The sequence below is a fragment of the Pelodiscus sinensis genome, chromosome 1 (assembly GCF_052426305.1).
Source record: "Pelodiscus sinensis isolate ZL-2025 chromosome 1, ASM5242630v1, whole genome shotgun sequence".
Lineage (NCBI taxonomy): Eukaryota > Metazoa > Chordata > Testudines > Trionychidae > Pelodiscus > Pelodiscus sinensis.
The window spans coordinates 89,693,386-89,715,975 of NC_143052.1; the positions used below are offsets into that span (position 1 = coordinate 89,693,386).

Below are 22,590 nucleotides of genomic sequence, written 5' to 3' on the forward strand. Positions count from 1 at the left end.
AGAGTTTTCCAGCAAGAAGGAACTGAACAGGGGGAGGATCGGCAGTGGGCTATATACAGCACAATAACATCGCCATTCCAGGGGGCTCCACAGCCAACCGGCAGGTACTGCTAGGGGAAAATCTTCCGATGACAGCACGCAACGCGCATACACCTGCTTGGAATGGACATGAGCAACACATCTCAAAAAACAGTTATGATAGGTAGGTAACAGTTTGTTTGTTTTTCTGTAGTGCCCATCAACATAGCTCTGAAAATAGGAGGCTGCTATTTTTAAAGATGGCAGCCTTCTCGTATACATTGGGTCCAAATTCCTGCTTTTTTCCCTGCTCTTTTCATTTCTTTCAGATTTGCTGAAGGGTTTACAGCCAGGTGCTCAGCATGCAGCAACGCTATCTCATTCACCTCTGCCTGCTCACTTGCAGCAAGCTTACACAGGTAAGGAAATCCTTTCCCCAGCTCCCTTTCTCAGAGGTTAAAAACCAAAAGGCCAAATTTCAATATTTGACCTGAGAATTTATCTGAGCTTCAGCTTCCTTTCTGGGGACCAGACTGATGTTGTTCTGAAGATAATGAAGACAACAGAGGAAGTGGTTGGAAGGTTCTCAGGCTGCAATAATGGCAAATAGTGCACATGCTATTGCAGTTGTATGTGTGGGAATGGAAGGTGGGTCTTTCAGTCATAAATTGTCACTACCATTGCCTCAAAATGTCAAAAATCTTGGGGGATAGTGAACTTCCTTGCACTGAAAGATGGAATCCTAAGATTCCAATGAAATGTAGTTTTTAATGCCCAGGAAATAATTATTTTATTGATTACAAGATTAAGGAGGGATTTAATTGTGGAGCCATTCTTCCCCTTTGGAGGTGAAGCTGAACTTCCATTTACCAACTTCTTCATTTTTTGTTAATTGCTTTGCCTAAGTACAAAATCTCATACTTTCAGTAGGAGGAGCAGGCTAAAAATTCCTAACAGAATATTAGTTCAGAAGAATATTGTGGCTTCTGAGAAGGTTAGGTTATTGATTTTTAAGGCAGGATGGTTTAGATCAGAGGTTCGCCATCTTTTTTGGTCCACAGGCTCATTATGGCTGAAAAATCATTCCACAGTTGTAGAGGAAGTTTACAACTATTAGGGCAAGGAACTTTCTGGGCTACTTTGAATCATGACTCAGACAGGAAGTAGATAGTCTAAAGTAGGTGGATTTGTTTGGGAGTGCTTTTTACTTCACTCACATAATGCTTTGCTCCATGGGTTTTAGGAAGTGCTGTTCCAAGATCTTGTGAAAATAGTCCAACCTTTCTTACTCAACTCTTTGCTTCAGTAAGTCTTTGTGGCAGTAAGTTCCACAGGTTGATTTTATATGCTTTATTACAAGGTAAAGAGTACTAGAATGATCTGAAGGTCAATCTTAGCATTCTCTCAAATGACAATTTAGTTATTTCGAGAGAAAAGTGTCTTGAGCTGAGCATTAAGCATCAACAACTCTAATTCAAATCAAATAAGCTAGTGAGAAGATAAGGGGATCCTCCAGCCCATGAGAGAGTACATTTTAGTAGTGTTTGACCTGGGTATCCCTAATAGAAATGCATTTAATAAAAAACAGAATCTGCCCTCACTCTGTAGAAAACTTGTCAGTCAGTCACAGCTTTTGACGCAAAAAAGTACATTCATTTACTACAAGTCAAAGTTGTGCACGCCCACTATGGGTATGTCTAGACTACATGCCTCTGTCGCCAGAGGCATGTAGATTAGGCTACCAGACATAGGAAAATGAAGCGGAGATTTAAATAATCACCGCTTCATTTAAATTTACATGGCTGCTGCGCTGAGCCGACAAACAGCTGATCAGCTGTTGGTCGGCTCAGCGCGATAGTCTGGACGCGCGGGTGTCGACATCAAAGGTATTTGTCGACCACCCAGGTATGCCTCCTGGGATGAGGTATACCTGGGTGGTCGACAGATACCTTTGATGTCGACACCCGCGCGTCCAGACTATTGCGCTGAGCCGACCAACAGCTGATGAGCTGTTGGTCGGCTCAGCGCAGCAGCCATGTAAATTTAAATGAAGCGGCGATTATTTAAATCGCCGCTTCATTTTCCTATGTCTGGTAGCCTAATCTACATGCCTCTGGTAACAGAGGCATGTAGTCTAGACGTATCCTGAATGGTAGAATACACCAACCAGTGGGAATGCAGTTCAATATTCTGCAGTGTACATTGCTTTATTTATAGTGTAACTTAGATAATCACAAAATAACTTTATGCCTGTGTTTCTTTGTTCCTCTTCTTTCCCCCTTCTGTCCCCACCCCCAAATTCTAGATGGAGGCCAAAGTAAAGGGGACACTAAGTTACAGCGGAAAACCCAGTGATTTCTGGATGAGCAAGGGAGCATGAAGCAGTTCTGATTGGCTGATGGAATCTGCCCAGTTGGGAAAATGCTTACATGGTCACAGGGCTGCTGTTTCTGTCAATGTTTACATACTCTGATCCCAAGCACTGTGGTGAGAGGAAAGAAGAAAAAGAAAATACTTGATCAAATTGAGGAGGAAAAGGAGGAAATGCTTTCATGTAGATTGGTCATAGTTTGAGCTTACCTAAAGAAACTCAGCCTTTCAAAATCCATTCTGACTGGCAAGTTTCAGTTGTCAAACCCACAGTGGCACATCATTATGCATTACCCAGAACATTTATTAAGGCTGAAGCATGAAGGAAGATGGAGTAAATTTCTCCATCTATCTTGGGAGATGAAAAGCCATCCACTTCAACAAGTTGAAGGCCCTTGTAAAAGAATATAAATGGGCCCTTAGTGTACCATATAGTTGTGGACCATATGTAGTGGCAGACCAGAGGTGGTCTCTGCTTGGGTGCTCTATGGCATAAGTAAGAAATTAACTTTGTACAGATAGTTTCTAATAAGGACATTTGTCCAACATTACCTCTTTTTGGAAAAGCCTAACAAATATAGGCCCTGTTTGGTTTTGTGGATCCTGTGGAAAAGCCATCTCAGTACTCCCCAGACAGAGCTCCCTTTCAAAGAGATAATCATGTTGGAGAAGCAGGAGAAGAATCAAAGGGGTTTCCTATTAATCTCTGCTCCCAAGTTAATTTTAGCATAGAATGATTGGTATTTAAAGACAAAATTCTGTCTTTTTACATAAAATAGATTTTTTTCACATCAGACAGAATTCTTATCTCCCCACAACTTATTTTTGGAAGATGGACACTCTGGTTTTCCACCCTTAAACTTGCTTCATTTCTTCAATTGGTTCTCCTTGTGCATCTCTACTGTTACAGTGTGGAATCTTCATCCTTTATAAAGCACAAGGGCACTTCCTCATTCCTGCTGGATCCTTTCCCTCTTCCATCCAACTACTTTCAAAAGCCAGACATTTTAGTGAACCCTTCAGCTAAGCAGAGCTGGATGAGGCATTCTTCAAAGCCAGGTTATACTGCTTCAAGTATTAGCCAAAGAGGAGTCGTTCAAAAGCGACCTGGGGTGCCTTTTCTCCTCCTGGGGCTAAGTGTGTTTTCTCTCCAGCGTTTCTGGCCCCTGCTGGCCTGGGGTACTCATGACCTGAACTCTGCCCTACATGGTAATACAAGACTGTATGGCTAGCTTTCATTTTTGAACAGCAATATATTGGGTGGTCCATTTGTAAGTTTAGGAAACATTTAGCACACCTTGCACTTTTGACAATAGGACAGAAGAGATCTTTAGATTAAAACTGTATTGTTGAGTCCCATCGTTCTATAAGAGGAAAGGGAAGCCTGGCAGAATTTGCAACATAAAAGCAAGAAAGTATGAAATCTTCTGATCTGGAACATCAGTTTCTGATTTGAGACATTTTCACTTGTAAATCCAGTACATCCTTATGATCAGATATTGGAATTTTAGTTTTACTTGAACTTTCCAGTAGTTCTGATTAGAGATTGTACTTGTGACTGATTATCTCACACCTTCCAAGTACAAACTTTGACCCTTGGCTATTAAATCTCTAGTGTTTTTGCTAGACTAACTTTTAGCTTTGTTTTCTTTTACATGTGAACTATTTTTCTTGAAACCAGACAACAGTTCATTTTTTCAATTTAGATCTCTTTAATTTTTATATATAAATTTATATAAACATGAATTTAAGATAATATATATTGTATATGTAGTATAAAATAAATGAATGTTGGGTTGAGCCCAGCAATAAAGAATTTTGCACAAGGAATTTCTGTAAATGACAGATTAAACCAAAATAAGATCCGTTAGGTTTTGGATTTCACCCCATGGCACTAGGCAAATTGATATTTCTGCTAATGTAAGTGTTCTGTAGGTGGCCTGTTGGTTAGATTAAACTATAACTCTTGGCATCAAGGTTAATTTAAAAAAGGGTGTGTATATATATTCATACAGACAGTGGCATTCCTAGTCAGATGAAAATTCTCCGAGGCATAAGATTCCACTAACTATTCAGAGGGGAGCATTCAAGTTTTACTTTTGTGTGGTCTTTTACTCCAAGAAGGATGAAGGAAGCAGATATTGTAATGCCAGAATTCTTTGACCTAAGCCAAACATACCAACATTTCTAATAATGCATGTAGCTGGGGGATGGGGAGAGGGCTGAAGTGAAGAGCCATCCAGCAGCAATATGTGGAAAAGACCCCCCCACCCTAAGAGAATTCTGCCTCCTTCTATATTTCTTCCATCAAGGTGTCTCACTCATATTGCTATCCTTTACATTGACACTTTAAAAAAAAAAAAAAGTGAAATTCTAGATCTAGTGACATGAACACAATTGACAGTTCTAGAGATTGGAGCCCTTTATCCATACAGCACAGACGATGACAGCACAAGTTTCCTTCTCCCCATACCGCAAGTGTGCCTCATTTGTAGGGTATCATCTCTAGGATTGACAGGGGGAGTTCAGTCTCCACATTCCAATCAATCATTGGCATGTTTACTGAGATTGGTAACAAGAAGGCATATTAATACTAGTTGTTGAAATAGTTGTATGATGAGAAACTGGACTGAGATCACACAATCACTTACTGTAGGCCTCTGAAACTGTTCTCAAAGGATAACTGATTTTGTTCACTACCAGTCTGGTAGGCCACTTCAGAACCAAGTGACATAGAGGAGAAAGATTTTGTATTCCAACTCCTTCTCTATTCTCTACTTGCTCAACCCAGAAACACCAGGTCAAAAGATATCTATAGAGTAATTCCCAGGATCTTTGCAGAATGGGGGAGCATGAGCAGATATGCAGTGAAGGATATCTGCAACATCCCAACTCAAAATTAGATTAATACACTTCACTAGTCCTTGCACAGCTATGTGTTGTTTAAGCTGTTTTTCAAGAGTCTTACTACTTTAAGGGCCTTTGGTTTAACTGTTGTACATACTAAATAACCCTCAGTATTCACAAGCAATAAGAGCCAGAAGAGCTGTCTTTCTGGGCAGCAGGGCTGACCTTAATTTGAGGATTTTATGTGAGCTAAAGTATCAAGCTCACTCTGAACCTCAAATAGTGCAAGCAATAATTTCAAACATAATTTTTAGAAGCTAAAACCCTGTGGGTAATGCCTTCTGCTACATGTTCCAAAGCTCCAAAAGGCATAAATAGCTATGTTAAATTTCCTGTGAACTTTTTGCAAACAATAGAGATAGGAGCTAGACTAGAAGAACCAGAAATTTTGCAGCTTGTGATTATTTGGATCATGACTGCTGTGTGTTCCACCTCCATAGGTAAAACATTGATGGCCTAAATCGGTTTTTGCCCATCATTCTCTATTAGTTTGCTGTTAATGAGTTGTGGCACCAAGTCGTGAGTGTGGTTGCTGTGGGTTTAACATCTGTTTTCAGCTAATCAGAAGTGACTGTTACTTACCTGGATTCTGCTTTTTGTTTGAATCCAGTCAAAGATGTTTGGTGCATAGATTTTGAGTGAAGCAGGCACACAGGATCTTGTTCTTTTCCCTGAAACTTCCTCTACACTCCTCCTCCACTTGGTCTAGGACACTTGAGGACATGAAAGCAGAGAAATCCCGCAACTCTCCCAACCTGCCATCAGTTGCGCAAACCCTAACCCTCGGGGGTTGACTCTTAGGACTCCAACTAACTTTATCACATTTGCTGCTACATTTGTAAAATGAACTTTTGGCTGTATTTATTAGCAAATTTTAATCTAGTTTACAGTTTGTTCTTGGAGTAGTTTTTGCCCACAGATGGATTAGGAATGATTGGGTGTTTGATTATTATTTTTTTTAGTGCATTGTTAAAGGCACAGTGCTCCCTCTTCTGTTTTAGTTTTTGACTTTCTTTGAAGATGGAATTGCAGGAAAAAGCAAAACCTGCAGTCAAGCAAAGCTCTGGAAGGCTTACACCAGGACTCCAATTCCCTATATTTTGCTGAGATGGGGATAACAATAGGGACACTTGCTGTTTTGTTTTCTTAAAATGAACCAGAAAATAAATGTGGTAGGTAAATGACTGGCTAACTAACACTTTATGCAATTTTAATTTTATAGAGGTTTAAAAATAAAAGTTGCTAGATTCTTATTGGTCCAAACTCTGGTGAAATGGCTGTTACCCCTCCATGACTGACTTGATTCAGGCCTTTGTCCTTTGTTTAAGTGCCTTTTCTTTATTTTATTCCCCCTCCCCCTTCCTTTAAACTGTTCTCAGAGATCCTAAAGTGCTGTGAGGCATTTAGGAGAAAAATCTTAAACTTGCCAAGATGACTTTATGCTGTTATACTATTTTTCCCTTTTGTAAAAAGTGTGTAGTGAGTGTGTGTAATATGTTATAGCTGCTGTACCATGGCATTCATTCTGTTTGTGCGCTCTCTCTCACACACAAAGCAGTATTCCTAAAAATCCTGTTTTCCTTCTGAAGGTGGACATTTGGGCATAGATGACACTATAGTAGCCGTGTATGTGAGAGAGAGAGAGAGAGAGGTTGGTTAGTGTGAAGGGAATTGGATGTATTTCCCTCTGGAGGTCTGTTTGAATCTTGTTTAGGTCTCAAATGAAATTAGTTTGGTAGTCTCAATCTGTCTACCTGTATTAGACTCTCTCTCATACTCCTAGAGTTTGACACGATTCCCATCAACTGATAGCCCTTTTACTAGAAGAGATTGAGTTAAAATACTATTTGCAACAACTCAGAATTGAGAGTGCATTACAGGGAAGCTTGCATGGTGCTATCCACATCTGCCTGGCATTAATCATGCCATCAGTCCCTATCTTAAATGAGTACTTAAATTCACCAAAGTTGTGCCACTTTTTCTCACATGCAATAGATGTATGGAGAGGGCTTCCTTATATTGTTCTCCTGTAATTAGTCTCAATAAAACCTTGCTATAATTCACAAACTGCTGAAATCACACACCAAAAAAGTGTATTTTTCCCCACTCTTAGCAAAGACTGGAGAGAGATGTCGTATTAACACTTCATTATTTGTACGAACATTTATTAATTGGCTGCATAAATAATTACAATACATCTTAACTACAGCGATCAAACTAAATGTACATATGTTTTGTTAAATTTTGCTCTTTATATAATAAGTAATCTGTTAATGGCTGTTCAAGTGACTTAATGCAAATTAGCAAGGTTTTACTATATGCTAAAAATAACTGAACAAATGTCTAGCTTTGCATTTATATAAAAACATTCAGAGAATTCAATGTTGACTAGTCAAAGTCAAAATCAAATATTGACTAATACTGAATATTCTTCAACCTAAAATGACAAAATTAAATATGCTATGGTGGCCCTGTGAAGTGTTTCTCTTAGTGAGGGGTTTGGTCTGGTTGCAGTGTGATGGGGAACAGTGAGCTTTCCCCTTCCAGAAACTAGGTGGAGGGTTGAGAACTCCCCTCCCTAATTAGGGACAAAGTTAATCTAGGGAGCATAGTAGAATGTCAAATACCAGGGTATGGTTTTGTGAATGAAAATAGGGCATGGCTGTGATTTTAGTTTTTAACTTGGCTAAAAGTTTTTTTTTTTTTTTTAACCTGTTGAAAATCATGAACCTATCTATATAAATTAGGGATCATTGCTAGCACAAACTAGCCCCAAAGCTGGCTTTCTCTCCCTTCTACTCATCAATCCCTGGCTGTTGACATAGCCCCTTGGGATTATTGCTAGTTGAGATAATTTAGAGAATCCATGAAGCTGTTCCAAAATAGATCATGCAGCTGTTCTAGGATATGAAGAAACAAAAAGGTGCCCTCCCTCTATATGTGCACCCTCTACCTGATTGTGCTGTGCTCCCCTTAGCTGAGGCAAAGGATGTGTCTATTTTTAGTATCCAACATGTGATAACTATAACTCTACAAAGCAACTCTTATAATGAAAGAAGTTCTCTTCTACTTATTCCATATTTGTGGAAATGAACTGCAACTTTTTTTCTCTTGTCTCCCCCATCCTGGCTTCGAAGCAATAAGCTGATAATAAATGTGCAATCCTAATGAAAATGTATAGTATAGGCAGGGTACACTACCTTTGGTTAACTTTGACAATGTTCTTGACTGCCCAGCACCAAAAAAAGGATGAGAGGGGGAAGATCTGTTGTCCAACCAAAAAAAGCTAGGAGAGACTACCAAGTTTAAGATAAACCAAGTAGCTGATGAGACACCCAGAGCTTATTTGGGACTGATTTAGTTTCCACAATGGGAAGGGGGTGGACTGTTTTGTGTTCTTAGCTTTTTCCAGATAAGGCCTTAGTTTAATTAGTAGTCATGAATATCAACTATGCAGATATGTATTCTTTACATGTTCCAGTGTTATGTACACTCCTCACGCTGCCCCCATAAACAAATGTTAAACTTCTACCCAAAGAAATATGGCATAGTTTTTTGAATGTCTGTACTACAAAAAGTATTTTTTTCTAGCATGGAAAATGAACTGTGTATTTAAAAAGAAAAGAAACCCATTCTCTGGTGCAAACCCTAATGTCAGAAGTCTAATAAAATGGCTTTAGAAGGGAGATTAAAATCTCCTGTTGATGGTAGGTTTGATTCTGAGATCTTTTAGATGGTTGCACAATATTCAGCTTTGCAAAACTGGATCAAGAAGCCACAGTAAACTGAAATAATTCTGATATATAATTACACTATTTGGTGAGTGTGGGATTGATTTCTTGTGCCCTTCCTACCACAGAAACATAGGATTTAGTCATTAAAATGTTTAGTGAACTGACTGCTTCTAATCAAGAGGAGATTTCAACTAGTCAGTGACTAGATGTCTTATAGATGGAATCTCTTCTAAATAGAGGATGAGTTGGGACACCCACTTCTCATCCACTGCTCAGTGTTGCAATTGTTACAGCAGAACAATCTAGCTCAGAGGCAAGAGCTGTAGTTAGTCTCTTTTAAAGTCAGTATTTCCATCTTGCTGTGGCAACTTGTGCACTTTTCTTGCATATATTCTCAAGGTTTACACTGGGATTTATTTCTCTCCATAATATTTATTTAGGACTATTAATTTTAAAAAGTAAACTACATTCATTATTAATTCTGTTTTACTTCCCCCTCAAAGTTTCTGCTGAGCATTTATATTTTACCAGTTAAATTAGTCCACTATTTACCTGATTTTTTTTTTTTCTCTCCCTCTTCCAGCCTCCTTCATCTAAGGGTCAGGGGTCAAATGTATTTTGTGGTGAAATAACCCTTAGAATGTTGGCAGTTTCTAGCCTACCAGTCAAAGATGCTTTACTATAGGAGGACAAGGGTAAGGGTATCTGTAAGCACTGTGCTAAACTCTCTTTGTGAACAGATATGGTTTACCTCTGCCTAGTGAAGACATTTGCTCAACAGGAGAGCTTCCAAGTTTAAAAGCTGCCTATTCTAATTGCAACAGGAGTCCTCTCAGTGAAAGGGTTTAGGCTGCAGTATCCTTGTTTGCTGTTTCATTTAAAAATATGAGAGTTACCCAGCTTAATTCTGCTTGGCTGGATGTTGCTCTTGGGAATGTAGATTATTTAAAGTGAAGGCTCTTCATTTGGGTACTTTGACTGTCATTGCCAAGTTTAGAACAAAAAATGCTTCAACTAAACTTAAAAATAAACTGTCAATATATAGCCTCTTGTAATTTTCCTTACTACTAAGAAAGGGAATGTACTATTCCTGTGAGTTGGCAAACAATTTTAAGTGGGGATTCTGTGTTTTTTTTTTCTTTTTATTCCACACAAATTCATGTCACCTTGCTCCTTAATACCTGCTTTCAGAACATGGGAAAGCCCTTGGCTTGGTGAAAAAGCAAGCCATGTGCTTACCTAATGAACTCCCCTGTGAAATGCTTCCCCCATGTGACAATAAGTATGTATAGCCGCCCTTGAAGAGAGGGACCTTAATAACCAAATCCAGCTACTTATTGGTGACGGGTGCCAATTACTTTTTTTTTTTTACAAAGATGCGTTTCAGTAACTTGAAGGGATACTGTATTTTTAAACGTGATTTTTGATTTCTCTCTCCTTATAAAACTGGACCCGAACACAAGTTTTGAGTTGATTTTTTTTGTAATAATCTCAGGACCTGAACGATTGTAGCATTTAGCGTGTCTTAAAAATGATGTACTGTACCAGCCATGGATTTTGTAAATACACTTGTCTCCCTTTTTTTCTATTTTAGTTTTTTTTTTAATTAAGTGTATAAGGCTCTTTGCCAGAGGAACTGGTGCCTGTTTAATTTCCATCCTGAACTGGAGCAGAAAACTGGGGAAGCTGCTGCCACAAAAGGCTGTACCAGTTCCAAATGTGTATGCTTACAGATCAGTTTAATACATGCTAGTCATTTAACTAGGAAGCTAATTTTTCTTGTGTACATTTCCAAGTGTGGCTGGCAGAGCTTTGTCCATTTGGGAGGTTCCTGGTAAGTCTCCACTTTGATACTGTGATGTTTTCCCCTTCCTCCCAAATATTCATATAGACTATCCTGTGTTTTGCAGGACTGTTCTGATTTGACAGGTTCTGTAGCTGACATTCTCTAAGAAAAGGTGGTGGAACATAATTCCTTTTTATCATGCTTCAGTCCTGTAGGTTAATGGCAGAGAATTAATGCTATCTTATAACCACATCTGTGCCCTCATTCTAGCAGATCTCAGTGTGGTAACTCAATCTTCTGAGCCTGTCTCTCAGGTTCTAAACATGTTTTCTCTCTCCCTACATTCACTGCCCTAAAGAGGGTTCTGAGATTTTTTGGCAATAGTCTTGCTCTGAGATTCCAAGTGTAGCTAGCAGGCCTGTGTTCTAAAGAGCCTTATTCAATTCCGTGTAGATGTTTCCTGTCCTTAATTGTGACAGGGTTCTTTTTCATGAGTGTATTTTTTTGTATGTCATGTGTCTGTGCTGTATTAAATAAAGAGGAATGTACATATTAGCACTGTCTGTGTGGTTGTGAACTCAGCACAATAAAGACTGGACCATATACATATCTAAGATTTCTCCTATGGCCTTTATTTCTACTGGTGCACTAATTAAATTATAATTTAATCAGAGATTCACTGTCAGGTACAATGATCAATCAGTCCCCCACTGTTTGGGAAAGAATGTAGATTGCCATATCTTAAATCTGAAAAGCCTGAGGAAGAATCACAGAGTTATACAACACAAGCTGGCTAATGGCTACTCTGACAAACGTGGCAGTAAGTAAGGATGTTAAAATACATCTCATCTTACTTTTCCCTCTTCTACCTCCACCAATCAGAATAATTTTAAAATGCCCTTCACTTCCTTGAAACGGCCAGAGCTGCTTCTGGCCCGGGGAGTGGTGCTGGGCAGATGCGTTTTGTTTTCCGCTTTGCTCCACCATCTTAGCCTGTAAGCACCATCTTAGCACCACCTCATCTCGTTTTTAACCGGAAAGCCTCTGCATTAAACTGTTGCCCTGATTCCCATCAGTTTTATTCGCAGGTCGGCTACAGTGCAGAGGGGCAAGTTCTTAAATTAGAGAGCGGAAAGGTTGACCCATATTTATTTTTTGACCAATTAACTCCCAACCGCAGCTGTCAGAAACTGCAAACCCAGCCCGCCTTGCCCCGCGGCAACCTGCTATCCGGGTCCATGGGGGAGCTGAGCAGCGGTGCTTGCCTTCCGGCGGTAAAACATGCTTGTCAGCTCCCACGTGGCAGGAGCAGACTCAGGCACAACCTTATGGCCTCGCCAGCTACGAGGCTTCCGCTTAGTCCGTGGCCTCCCCAGTTTAACAAAGGGGCCAGGTCCTAAGGCTACGCACAGCCCTTAGCGCTTACGGGCTTCGAGTAAACTACATCTCCCAGGGTTCTGTGCGGGGAGCGCTGCCAATCACAGAAGGCAGCGCGCAGAGACGCTACAAGTCCCAGAGGGTTGCGCGCACTGCTTCCGGGCTAAATTGACTGCGAATGCAGGTAAATTGACCAATCACCATTCGTTAAAAGGAGACGGCAGTAGGATCTAGAGAGAAGTAAATGAATGAAGCAGTTTGTTTTGCGGTAGCCCCAGTGGCCTAATGGATAAGGCATTGGCCTCCTAAGCCAGGGATTGTGGGTTCGAGTCCCATCTGGGGTGGTGGTTTTTTTTTTTTTTTTTTGCCAAACCCTTTATCCGTTCAAAAATTGGCCTGAAGTTAGATGTTTCCAAGGACAAGCCTTTGTATGCTCTGCTTTCAGCTAGAGGGCAAGTGAAGTCACTAGCGATGACTAGTGCCTAATATAGTCCTCTGCATAACTAAACACTGAAAGGAGCTGACTGAAAGCATAAACATCTCAGCTCCTAGCGAAAGTTGTGTAGGTTGCCTGCCACACTCTGGGGGAAGGAACCAGACTCTTACTGAACCTGTCCAGCCCAGTTGTATCAGCTCCAAGCATTTAAGTATCATGAGTTTGGCTTCAAAATTATGAGACTTTAATAACTATAGGTTCTTTTTATTTACCCCCACCCCATAAAGCAAATAAAAATAACCCCAGATTTCGTAAAGTGATTTTTGAGTGTTTGGGTTGATAATATTGTACTGAGATCAGGTTCAATAAAATAGTGTCTTTGTGACCCCCTCCACCACATCGCTTTTGTCTGATACAACAAAACAAATTGATTAGTTCATTAACAAACGGAAGCTAAAATACATGGCTACCAATATCCCCAAAGCAACTATTAGACTGGATGAAGAAACACTAGAAGTAAGTCATTGTATGTGATTAAGGAATTAGATGTGTAATGATGGCAGCACCAGGCCATTTGTCACACATCAAATATTACCAAAGCTGTTACTGGATTTGAAAAAAGTAACATAATTGGTCCACACACAATAATATGTTGCTATTATTAATGACAACATCAATCTTTCACAGAAATTGTAAGAAAATCAACTCATAATAAATACCTGTGGAAGATCTTCAGAGTCCACTAGAAAGAGTTGCTTGCAGCATAAGAAACTTTTAAGTAAAACAAACCAATCTAACTATCACACAAAGACAATACTGGACATATTTTGGATATGTTGAGAATGACAGCAACACAACTTCCATGGTAAGTGAGCAAATTAACAGGGCACTTAGAGAAATGTTACACAGAAAAATTGAAAAAAAAAAGGCCACTCCATTGACATGACACTCAGAAGCAACAAATGAGCACATGAATGAAATGGCAGAAAATGAATGCTCTGTGTACTAGATGATGAAGACAGGTGTGTGTTTGTTTTGGGGAGAGATTGATGTTGCTTGGAGAAGGGTTGGTGATGGGTTTTTTCCCCCTAGCTTTTAGTGTCTGGCTGTGTCTAGACTGGCAAGTTTTTCTGCAAAATCAGCTGCTTTTGCGGAAAAACTTGCCAGCTGTCTACACCGGCCGCTTGAATTTCCGCAAGAACTTTTGCGCAAAGCTTTTGCGCAAAAGGGCCAGTGTAGACAGCTCAGATATGTTTTGTGCAAAAAAGCCCTTATCAAAAAATGGCGATGGGGGCTTTTTTTGCAGAAAAGCGCATCTAGATTGGCACGGACACTTTTCCGCAAAAAGTGCTTTTGCGGAAAAGCGTCCATGCCAATCTAGATGCTCTTTTCCACAAATGCTTTTAACAGAAAACTTTTCAGTTAAAAGCATTTGCAGAAAATCGTGCCAGTCTAGACGTAGCCTTTATGTTTTGGAGGTTTTTTCTCTACAACAGAAGAAACAGAATGTTTAAATTAAAGTTGAAAGGCTCATGTAATCATTTGACTCCAGTTGTTGAACTCCTACAAAAATAAATATTGCAAAATTCAAGATAAATACAAGTTGGTAACACTAGCTTGTGTTTGCACTAAGCTGTGCACATCAGTGTGTTGCTACAGTTCTGCCCACAAGCTACTAAGAGTACAAACACTGATTTATTATTGAAATGCTGCTAGGGTTGCCAGGTGTCCGGTTTCAAACCGGACAGTCCGGTACTTGACCTTTCTGTCCGGGAAACAAATTGAGAAAATACTGGACATTTGTATTTTCTAATTAAGTTTTATTATTATCATGAGTATCATGTCTATCAGCCAGGCAGTAGCAACTACACAGTAGAGAGGAGGGGGGCAGGCCCAGGACGGGATGGAATCCCTGGGGCCAGACTTGCCCATGTGCCCCGCTGGGACCGAGCGCAGGACGGACAGCACCCTGGGATCTGCGTGCACCCGGGCCAGCCCCACTCCCCCCCAGCCAGTCCCCACCCCTCCGCACCCCGACACCCCTCCACAGCTGGTTCCTCCCCCTCACCACACACACACACACACACACACACACACACACACACACACACACACCGATCTCCCCTGGCCAGCTCTGCTCCCCCATCTCTTCCCAGCCAGCTGGTCCCCCCACCCATCTGAGATCAAGTGTGTCCCATATACTTTTGATATCATCTGGTAACCCTAAATGCTGCTCATCAGTCTTATGACACCAGGCACTCAAAATACAGCAGAAGAGGTTCCAAAATAGCTCAGGTGAGAAGAAGCTGACATAAAACACATAAATGCAAGTCAATTCTTTTTTGCCGGGATTAACAAATCCCTGGGCTCTTGCCCAGCATGAGTAGAGAAGCCCAACCAGTAAATGTTCCTAGTCACTCCCCAACCTGCTAGAACCGTTTCTCTCAGTAGGGGGGAACCATGACGGGCGGGGCTGGGGTTGTGTAGCTTTAGTGTGACAGCTCGGCCACTGTCACACACTAAAGAAGCGCAGCGCGAGCCCTCGGGGCACCATGAGCGCACAAGGCCCAGGCAGGTAACTCAGGAGGCTGGTGCGGTGCCTGGGACCGAGCGCTGGGATGCGGGGCTGTCTGGCCACTGGTCACAGGCCCTGCCGGGCAGTGACCCCCACCCCCTGCAGCTCTTCCAATGGCAACTCTGCCTCGGCGCTCGACTGCCCGTCCTGCCAGCGCCTTGGCGACTCGGCCCTCCATAGCGCACCCTGGCGGCGCCTATCCCGAGGGCGACTCGCTGGCTCGTGCTGCGCCTTGCTGCCCGCCGACCCAGGGCGGCGTCTAGTCTCCTCCAGGTGTTCGCTTCCCATTGGCTGGCAGGACAGGCGCCTGCACCCCATTGGCTGCGGGCGCGCAGAGACGGGCGCGGATGGGCAAGATGGCGGCTCTGGGCTCGCCGCTCCGCACGTTACGGAGCCTGTTTCGAGAGCTCCGCTACGTCAGCGCCCAGGCGGGCCGCCCCTACCGGGACACGGCGGCTTATCGGCACCTCACGGAGGCCTTTCGCGCCAACCAGGTGCGGGGCGGGACGCCGCTGGCGGAGCCTCCCGCCCGCCTCGCCAAGCCCGTCGGTCCCCGCCCCCAGGAACCGCGAGCCGGGGGCGCTCTCTGCCGCCCCCTGCAGCTAGCGCCGGGAAGGGGCGTCGCGTCCTCGCCTGAGGGGCTCCAGCGCGCGGCAGGCCGGGCAGCGCTCAGGCCCTGGTGCCGGGACGGGCTGAGCCAGGCGTCCCGCCACTGCAGGCGCCAAAAGAGCCCCCAGGGCTCGCTTCTGTCATTCCCTTCCCTGGGGGGTGGCGGTAGAAAGGTCACGGCGGGTCTTCAGCAGCGGGGGCCTGCAGCCCGCCCGCCCGTCGTACACGTGCTGAGGCTGCTCTTTGGCTTTCTCCTCTCCTGTCTGCAGGTCACCAGCGAGAAACTCTGCCGGGCCCAGCATGAGCTGCATTTCCAGGCTGCTACTTACCTCTGCCTTCTGCGCAGCGTCCGCCAACACCTAGCGCTGCACCAGGAGTACCACGCCAAAGGAGAGCGCTCAACTGAGGAAGTTGCTGGCCTTGTGGGTCTTAAACTGCCTCAGCAGCCAGGGGGGAAAGGATGGGATCCATAGGAAGGGGAGAGGTCACTGGAATGTTTTCCTTTCACGGACTTAAAAGTATCTTTTGTTCAGTTGCACTTCCTATTTATTGTAAATAAAAGTCAATTTATTGAAACGCTTTTATTTACGTTTTCACACATAGATTTTTCAAAACAAGGAATAGTCTTGCAGCACCTTAAAGATTTCACAAAACGTGTAGATGGTATCACGAGCTTTCTTGCACACAACCCACTTCAGACGAAAGATTTTCTATTTTCCTTAGATTTGGGAAGGAGACTGAATCTGTTTTTCAGATGCTGATTTCAGATGTGACAGATAAGGCCCTGAGAAATAGGGCAAACCTCTCAGCTGATGTGACATTGTGCAGAAACTGTCCAGAATCTCTGGATAAGACTGTACTTGTCTAATGTATTTTCTAGACCCTTAAAACATTTTCTAGCTGTCCTTAACTGATCATTTTAAGAGTGAAGAACTGCTTGTAAGAAAAACAGCAGAGGATTCCTAATAAGCACAGAGCTTTGTTTATTTTTTAAAGATTTCACTAGCACCTACCACTGCTATCGGCCATGCAGGAGAGAAGAGCGCCATTTGCCTTAATCATTAATTTTTACTATTTTTTTATTATTATTTTCTTCAGGGAATAGAATTGGATTTTCTCTAAAACAGTGAAACCTTTGTTATCTTGCACTCTAACTAGAAAACTTTGTTAACCAGCATTGCTCCCAGCCACAATACTGTCACACCTTCAGGCATACCGGCCTGGCCTGGTTTACCATGATTGGCTTCACAATTTTTTATTTAAGAAGTGCTAATAATCTTTAACTCAAAATAGAAATGTGAGACCATCTGCCTCACACTACAAAACTATCAATATTAAAAACTTGAGTTTTACTATTATTGTCCCATTGTTTTTTTCTAGGTTGATGGGACCCTCAGATAACTGGAATTTTTAGATAACCAGAATGCCCTAATCCCCGAGCGTACCAGATAACACAGGTTTTTCTGTACAGGCAGTCCCCGACTTACGCGGATCTGACTTATGTCGGATCCGCAGTTACAAACGGGGCTCGCCCCGGAGGACACGGACTGCGGGACCTCGCGGTCCTGCCGCCCGTGTACTCCGGGGCTTTCTCCGCGTCTCCCTGGTCTGCAGACCAGGAAGACGCAGAGCAAAGCCTCGGGGAAGCCGGCAGCAGACCAGGGAGACTGGGAGCAAAGCCCTGGAGGACCCAGGCGGCGGGACCGCGGTGCGTCTCGGTCCGCCGCCCGCGTCTTCCTGATCTGCTGGGGTGCGGGGGGGGGGGGCGCAGCTAGTACACCCTCCCCCCCCCCCCCAGCAAACTAGGCTTTTCTCCAGACACCTGTGGCAGAGCAGCTGGGGCGCTGCCGGTTGGTCCCGCAGCGCCGCTCTGGGTGCTACTGGACCAACCCGGCAGTACCCCAGCTCTGCCCCAGGCGTCCCCAAGTCAGCTGCTGCTGAAACTGACCAGCGCTGACTACAGGAAGCCCGAGGCAGAGTTGCTCTGCCCCGGGCTTCCTGGAATCAGCTGCTGATCAGTTTCAACAGCAGCTGACTTGGGGACGCTTGGGGTTCTTATGTTGATTCTGTATGTAAGGCAGAACTGACGGTCAGTTTCAGCAGCGGCTGAATCTGGACGCCAGTTCCGACTTACATACAGATTCAACTTAAGAACAAACCTACAGTCCCTATCTTGTACGTAACCCGGGGACTGCCTGTACCTTCAATACAGTGTGTCTCTCAAATGTTTCACAAAAGAGAGCTGAGTGCCACTGTTATAAGTACACTGATTATGTATGTAAATATGGCAACTGTTTGCTTAACATATGTGCTGGAACATTAAAGTCTGATTTCCTGAGAAAAGAAATAGAAGCTTGGGTATGAGAGAGCTTGTTGTCCCACTTCTTGCAGAAATTACTAGGTTTTTTCACTTCCTTTAGGAAGAGCAGCCACTAAAGAAAAGTAAAACATTGTTACATGTCTGTAAAAGTGAAGTATCTCTACTATATAAATTGAATTGACATGGCTAGAAATTTGAAGTTTATATTTATTTAGTTTTATTTAACAAAAATATCCTGTTGGGGCGGGGGGGGGGGGGGGGAGGAAATCAGCAACATTCTTTCCTCTCAGTCAGTAAATCAAGATCTTTTAATTTCATGATCAACCCACCTTTCCAGCATGTTCAAAAAAGTACTATCCCCAACTGCCTACTTGGAGGGAAGAGGAGAAATATGGGGTCTTGATTGAGAAGGCTCTACCTGCTGCTCCTCAGTTGATCTCGAGTATTGAAGTATTGAAGGAAGGTGATAGAAATGTAGCCGTGTTAGTCTGGGGTAGTTGAAGCAAAATGCAGGACAATGTAGCACTTTAAAGACTAACAAGATGGTTTATTAGATGATGAGCTTTCGTGGGCCAGACCCACTTCCTCAGATCAAATAGTGGAAGAAAGTAGTCACAACCATATATACCAAAGGATGCAATTAAAAAAAATGAACAAATATGAAAAGGACAAATCACATTGCAGAACAGGAGGAGGATGCGGGGGGGGGGGGGGGGGAGGAAGGAAGGTAAGTGTCTGTGAATTGATATTAGAGGTAGGGAGAGTGGGATGTTTGTGAGTTAATGGTATTAGAGGTGATAATTGGGGAAACTATCTTGGTAATGGGTGAGATAGTTCAAATGTTTGTTAAGTCCTTGTTGAAAAGTGTCGAATTTTAACATGAATGACAGTTCAGAGGATTCCCTTTCAAGTGCAGATGTAAAAGGTCTTTGTAGCAGAATGCAGGTGGTTAAGTCATTGAGAGAGTGTCCTTTCTGGTTAAAATGGCAAGAAACTGTTTTCTCTTTGTGATCTTGTCTGATATCTGTTTTGTGGGCATTAATCCTTTGGCGAAGTGTCTGAGATGTTTGTCCAATGTACATAGCAGACGGACACTTTCGGCACATGATAGCATAGATTATATTTCTGGATGCGCAGGAATATGTGTTCTTGATCTTATAACTCACTTGGTTAGGTCCAATAATGGTATCAGCAGAATGAATATGTGGACAAAGCTGGCAACGGGTGACATCCCATGTAGAAAAGTCCCTGAGCATTTAGGGTTTGATCAGTCAAATTACTTGAAAATACAGAGGCAGCCAGTGGATCTTCCAGAGAAAAGATGTAATGTACTCACAGAACTATTCTATTTAACAAGTCAGTTGCTTCATTCTGTTCTAGTTTCATCTTCCAAATGGATTTAAGATGAAGCCTGTTCATTGCAGTAGTCTGATCCAATTACAAATCACTCTAGCCAGGTCTGAATCTATGAGGACATGTTGCAATCTCCAGGTCAAAAGCATATGGGAAGTAGCACTCTTGGTTCCTTCTACCTGATTCTGTGAAAACAGTTGGGCTACGTCTACATTGGCATGATCTTGCGCAAATACTCTCTAACGCAAGACTGCTTGCATTAAAGTACTTGCGCAAGAGAGCGTCTACACTGGTATGTCCTTTGCGCAAGAGATGTGCTTTTGCGCAAAAGCATCCGTGCCACTGTAGACATTCTCTTGTGCAAGAAAGCTCCGATGGCCATTTTAACCATCGGGCTTTCTTGCGCAAGAAATTCATATTGCCTGTCTACACTGGCCTCTTGCGCAAGAACAGTTGCGCAATAGGGCTTATTCCTGAGCGGGAGCATCATAGTTCTTGCACAAGAAGCACTGATTTCACACATTAGAACATCAGTGTTCTTGCGCAAGAACTCCCCGCCAGTGTAGACGGGCAGCATGTTTTTGCACAAAAGCACATCTCAGTTTTGCACTGGCCAGTTTTCAGGAAAATCAGCCACTTTTCTGGAACAACTTGCCAGCTCTCTACACTGGCTGCTTGAATTTCCGCAAAAGCACTGACGATTTCATGTAAGATTGTCAGTGTTCTTGCGGAAATACCATGCTGCTCCCTTTTGGGCAAAAGTCCTTTTGCACAAAAGGGCCAGTGTAGACAGCCCAGTTTTGTTTTCCGCAAAAAAGCCCCGATTGCGAAAATAGCGATCGGGGCTTTTTTGCGGAAAAGCAAAAAGTGCTTTTGCGGAAAAGTGTCTGTGCCAATCTAGATGCTGTTTTCCACAAATGCTTTTAACGGAAAACTTTTCCGTTAAAAGCATTTCCGGAAAATCATGCCAGTCTAGATGTAGCCTTGGGCTGTGTCTATACTGGGCCACTTATTCCAGAAAATCAGCCGCTTTTCCGGAATAAGCTGCGAGCTGTCTACACTGGCCCTTGAATTTCCGGAAAAGCAACGACGCTCTACTGTACAAAATCAGCCGCTATTCCGGAAAAACTATTCTGCTCCCGCTCAGGCATAAGTCCTTATTCCGGAACACTGTTCCGGAAAAGGGCCAGTGTAGACAGCCCAGTAGTCTTTTCCGGAAAAGCGCGTCTACATTGGCCACAGACGCTTTTCCGGAAAAAGGGCTTTTCCGGAAAAGCAGCCTGCCAATGTAGACGCTCCTTTTCTGGAAAAACTGAAAACGGAATAGTATTCCGTTTTAAGCATTTCCGGAAATTCATGCCAGCGTAGACACAGCCTTGGTGTTTAGCCACCCGCAACTCCTAAAATTTGCAGTGTTTGAGAGGGTTTGAACATCATTTGTAACTAAACAGTGTGGTTAGATGTAACCTACACTTACTCCTCAAGATCCCCTGCCCAACAATCATTTTCAATTTTTTATCAGGACTTCTATGGGCTGTTAAAAGTCAAGATGTGTATATGCTGGGAATTGAAATGGGTATTGTAACTGATTTCCACAGCACTATTAATGTTTCCAGTGAATTTGATGAAAGGTAGCTGTATTAGGTGCATCTTCCTTGTCAGATTAAAAAGCTTAGTTGCACATGCAAAATTATCAGAAATTAGCTGAATAAATTTGTGACAAATTGATGATTCTTCATAGAGTGTCATAAAAGTAGAGTTTGTTGAGGTTAAAACCTAGTACGACTAGCACTGGCCAAGCACTTTTCCCTTTCTAATACCTTCCAAACTATTTATTGAAATCTTTCATACACACACACACACACACACACACACATATATATATATATATATATACTAGGGCTGTTGATTAATTTCTGTTAACTTTTTACTACCAGATTTGAGTCCTTCATTAGTTTTTTAATACAGCTGCTTCATTTTAATCTTCGCTTTGAGGTGGGGCTATGGATCAGGGTTCAGTATGCAGACTGCCGTGGGAGGGAGGACTACTCCAGATCTCTCTCACTGAAGCTACTTGGGGCCTGGTGAGAAGAACCTGTCCAAGGTTGCTGCAAATCAAGTGGGCGCAGCCAGGGAAGGGGTGCATGTCCCCTGACTGGGGCAGATCCACGTTTATTTGCCTCCTGTGCTTGCCAGGCATGATAAGGAATGCAGCACACTGCACTTTCCTCTCCCTAATGAAGGGGAGCAGTCAGCAATGTCCCCATACTAATCTAGGGGGGGGAGCTTAACCACCCTCCTTCCCCCATCCTCCCTAAAGAGTGCCCATGGGGTAGAAAACTCGGAGCTGGGCAGTCCTGTAAGGGAAAGGGTGTGGCCCTAGGCAGCCCTTTTCACCTGCCTGGTGATTGTCTCTTTTCTGTATGGTTTTATGATAAGTGATCCCATTCCAGGCACACCCTGTTTTCCTAGCACAACCAAACTTTTACCTTGCTTTAAGTTACAATAAGAAGAAGCTATATACCAAATTTGGAGATTCTAACTCTCAGGCTGTGTCTAGACTGGCAAGTTTTTCCGCAAAATCATCTGCTTTTGTGGAAAAACTTGCCAGCTGTCTACACTGGCCGTTTGAATTTCCGCAAAAGCACTGACGATTTCATGTAAGATTGTCAGTGCTTTTGCAGAAATACTATACTGCTCCCGTTCGGGCAAAAGTCTTTTTCCGAAAAACTTTTGCGCAAAAGGGCCAGTGTAGACAGCCCAGATTTGTTTTCCGCAAAAAAGCCCCGATCACGAAAATGGCGATCAGGGCTTTTTTGCGGAAAAACGCGTCTAGATTGGCACGGACGCTTTTCCACAAAAAGTGCTTTTGCGGAAAAGCATCCTGCCAATCTCAATGCGCTTTTCCGAAAATGCTTTTAATGGAAAGCTTTTCCGTTAAAAGCATTTCCGGAAAATCATGCCAGTGTAGACGTAGCCTCACTGTTTAGGAGGAGTTCTTGAACAGGTAGATGGACAGACAGAAAACTCAAATATACAGTAGATTATAAATATTTGAACTGTAAAAATAATATTTTTAAAAAGTGAAAACAGGTATTCACATGT

At 42.8% G+C, this 22,590-nt stretch overlaps 2 protein-coding genes and 1 non-coding gene across 4 annotated transcripts in view; all 3 read left to right on the plus strand.

Annotated features, from left to right (window-relative positions):
- UBN2 (ubinuclein 2) overlaps positions 1-11,424 on the plus strand; it is a 122,632-nt gene extending 111,208 nt beyond the window's left edge. The window contains exons 16-18 of one of the 2 annotated variants that reach the window (XR_016350347.1): positions 3-202; positions 348-437; positions 2,324-2,370. Coding sequence is in view for 1 of the 2 variants with exons in the window: in XM_025187092.3 (XP_025042877.3) it covers positions 348-437; positions 2,324-2,373 (140 nt within the window). In the remaining variant the exon portion in view is untranslated. Of the gene's footprint in view, positions 1-2; positions 203-347; positions 438-2,323 lie in introns of both variants that reach the window. The other variant, XM_025187092.3, reaches the window with a different exon arrangement.
- Positions 11,425-12,463: 1,039 nt separating this feature from the next.
- TRNAR-CCU (transfer RNA arginine (anticodon CCU)) lies at positions 12,464-12,536 on the plus strand. The gene has a single exon. It is a non-coding gene; the product is annotated as a tRNA-Arg (tRNA).
- Positions 12,537-15,482: 2,946 nt separating this feature from the next.
- LOC102463405 (putative RNA-binding protein Luc7-like 2) overlaps positions 15,483-22,590 on the plus strand; it is a 75,052-nt gene continuing 67,944 nt past the window's right edge. Inside the window, exons 1-3 of the mRNA XM_014575832.4 lie at positions 15,483-15,697; positions 16,082-16,195; positions 21,850-21,856. Coding sequence (XP_014431318.1) covers positions 15,551-15,697; positions 16,082-16,195; positions 21,850-21,856 — 268 coding nt within the window. The 5' untranslated portion in view covers positions 15,483-15,550. The remainder of the gene's footprint in view (positions 15,698-16,081; positions 16,196-21,849; positions 21,857-22,590) is intronic.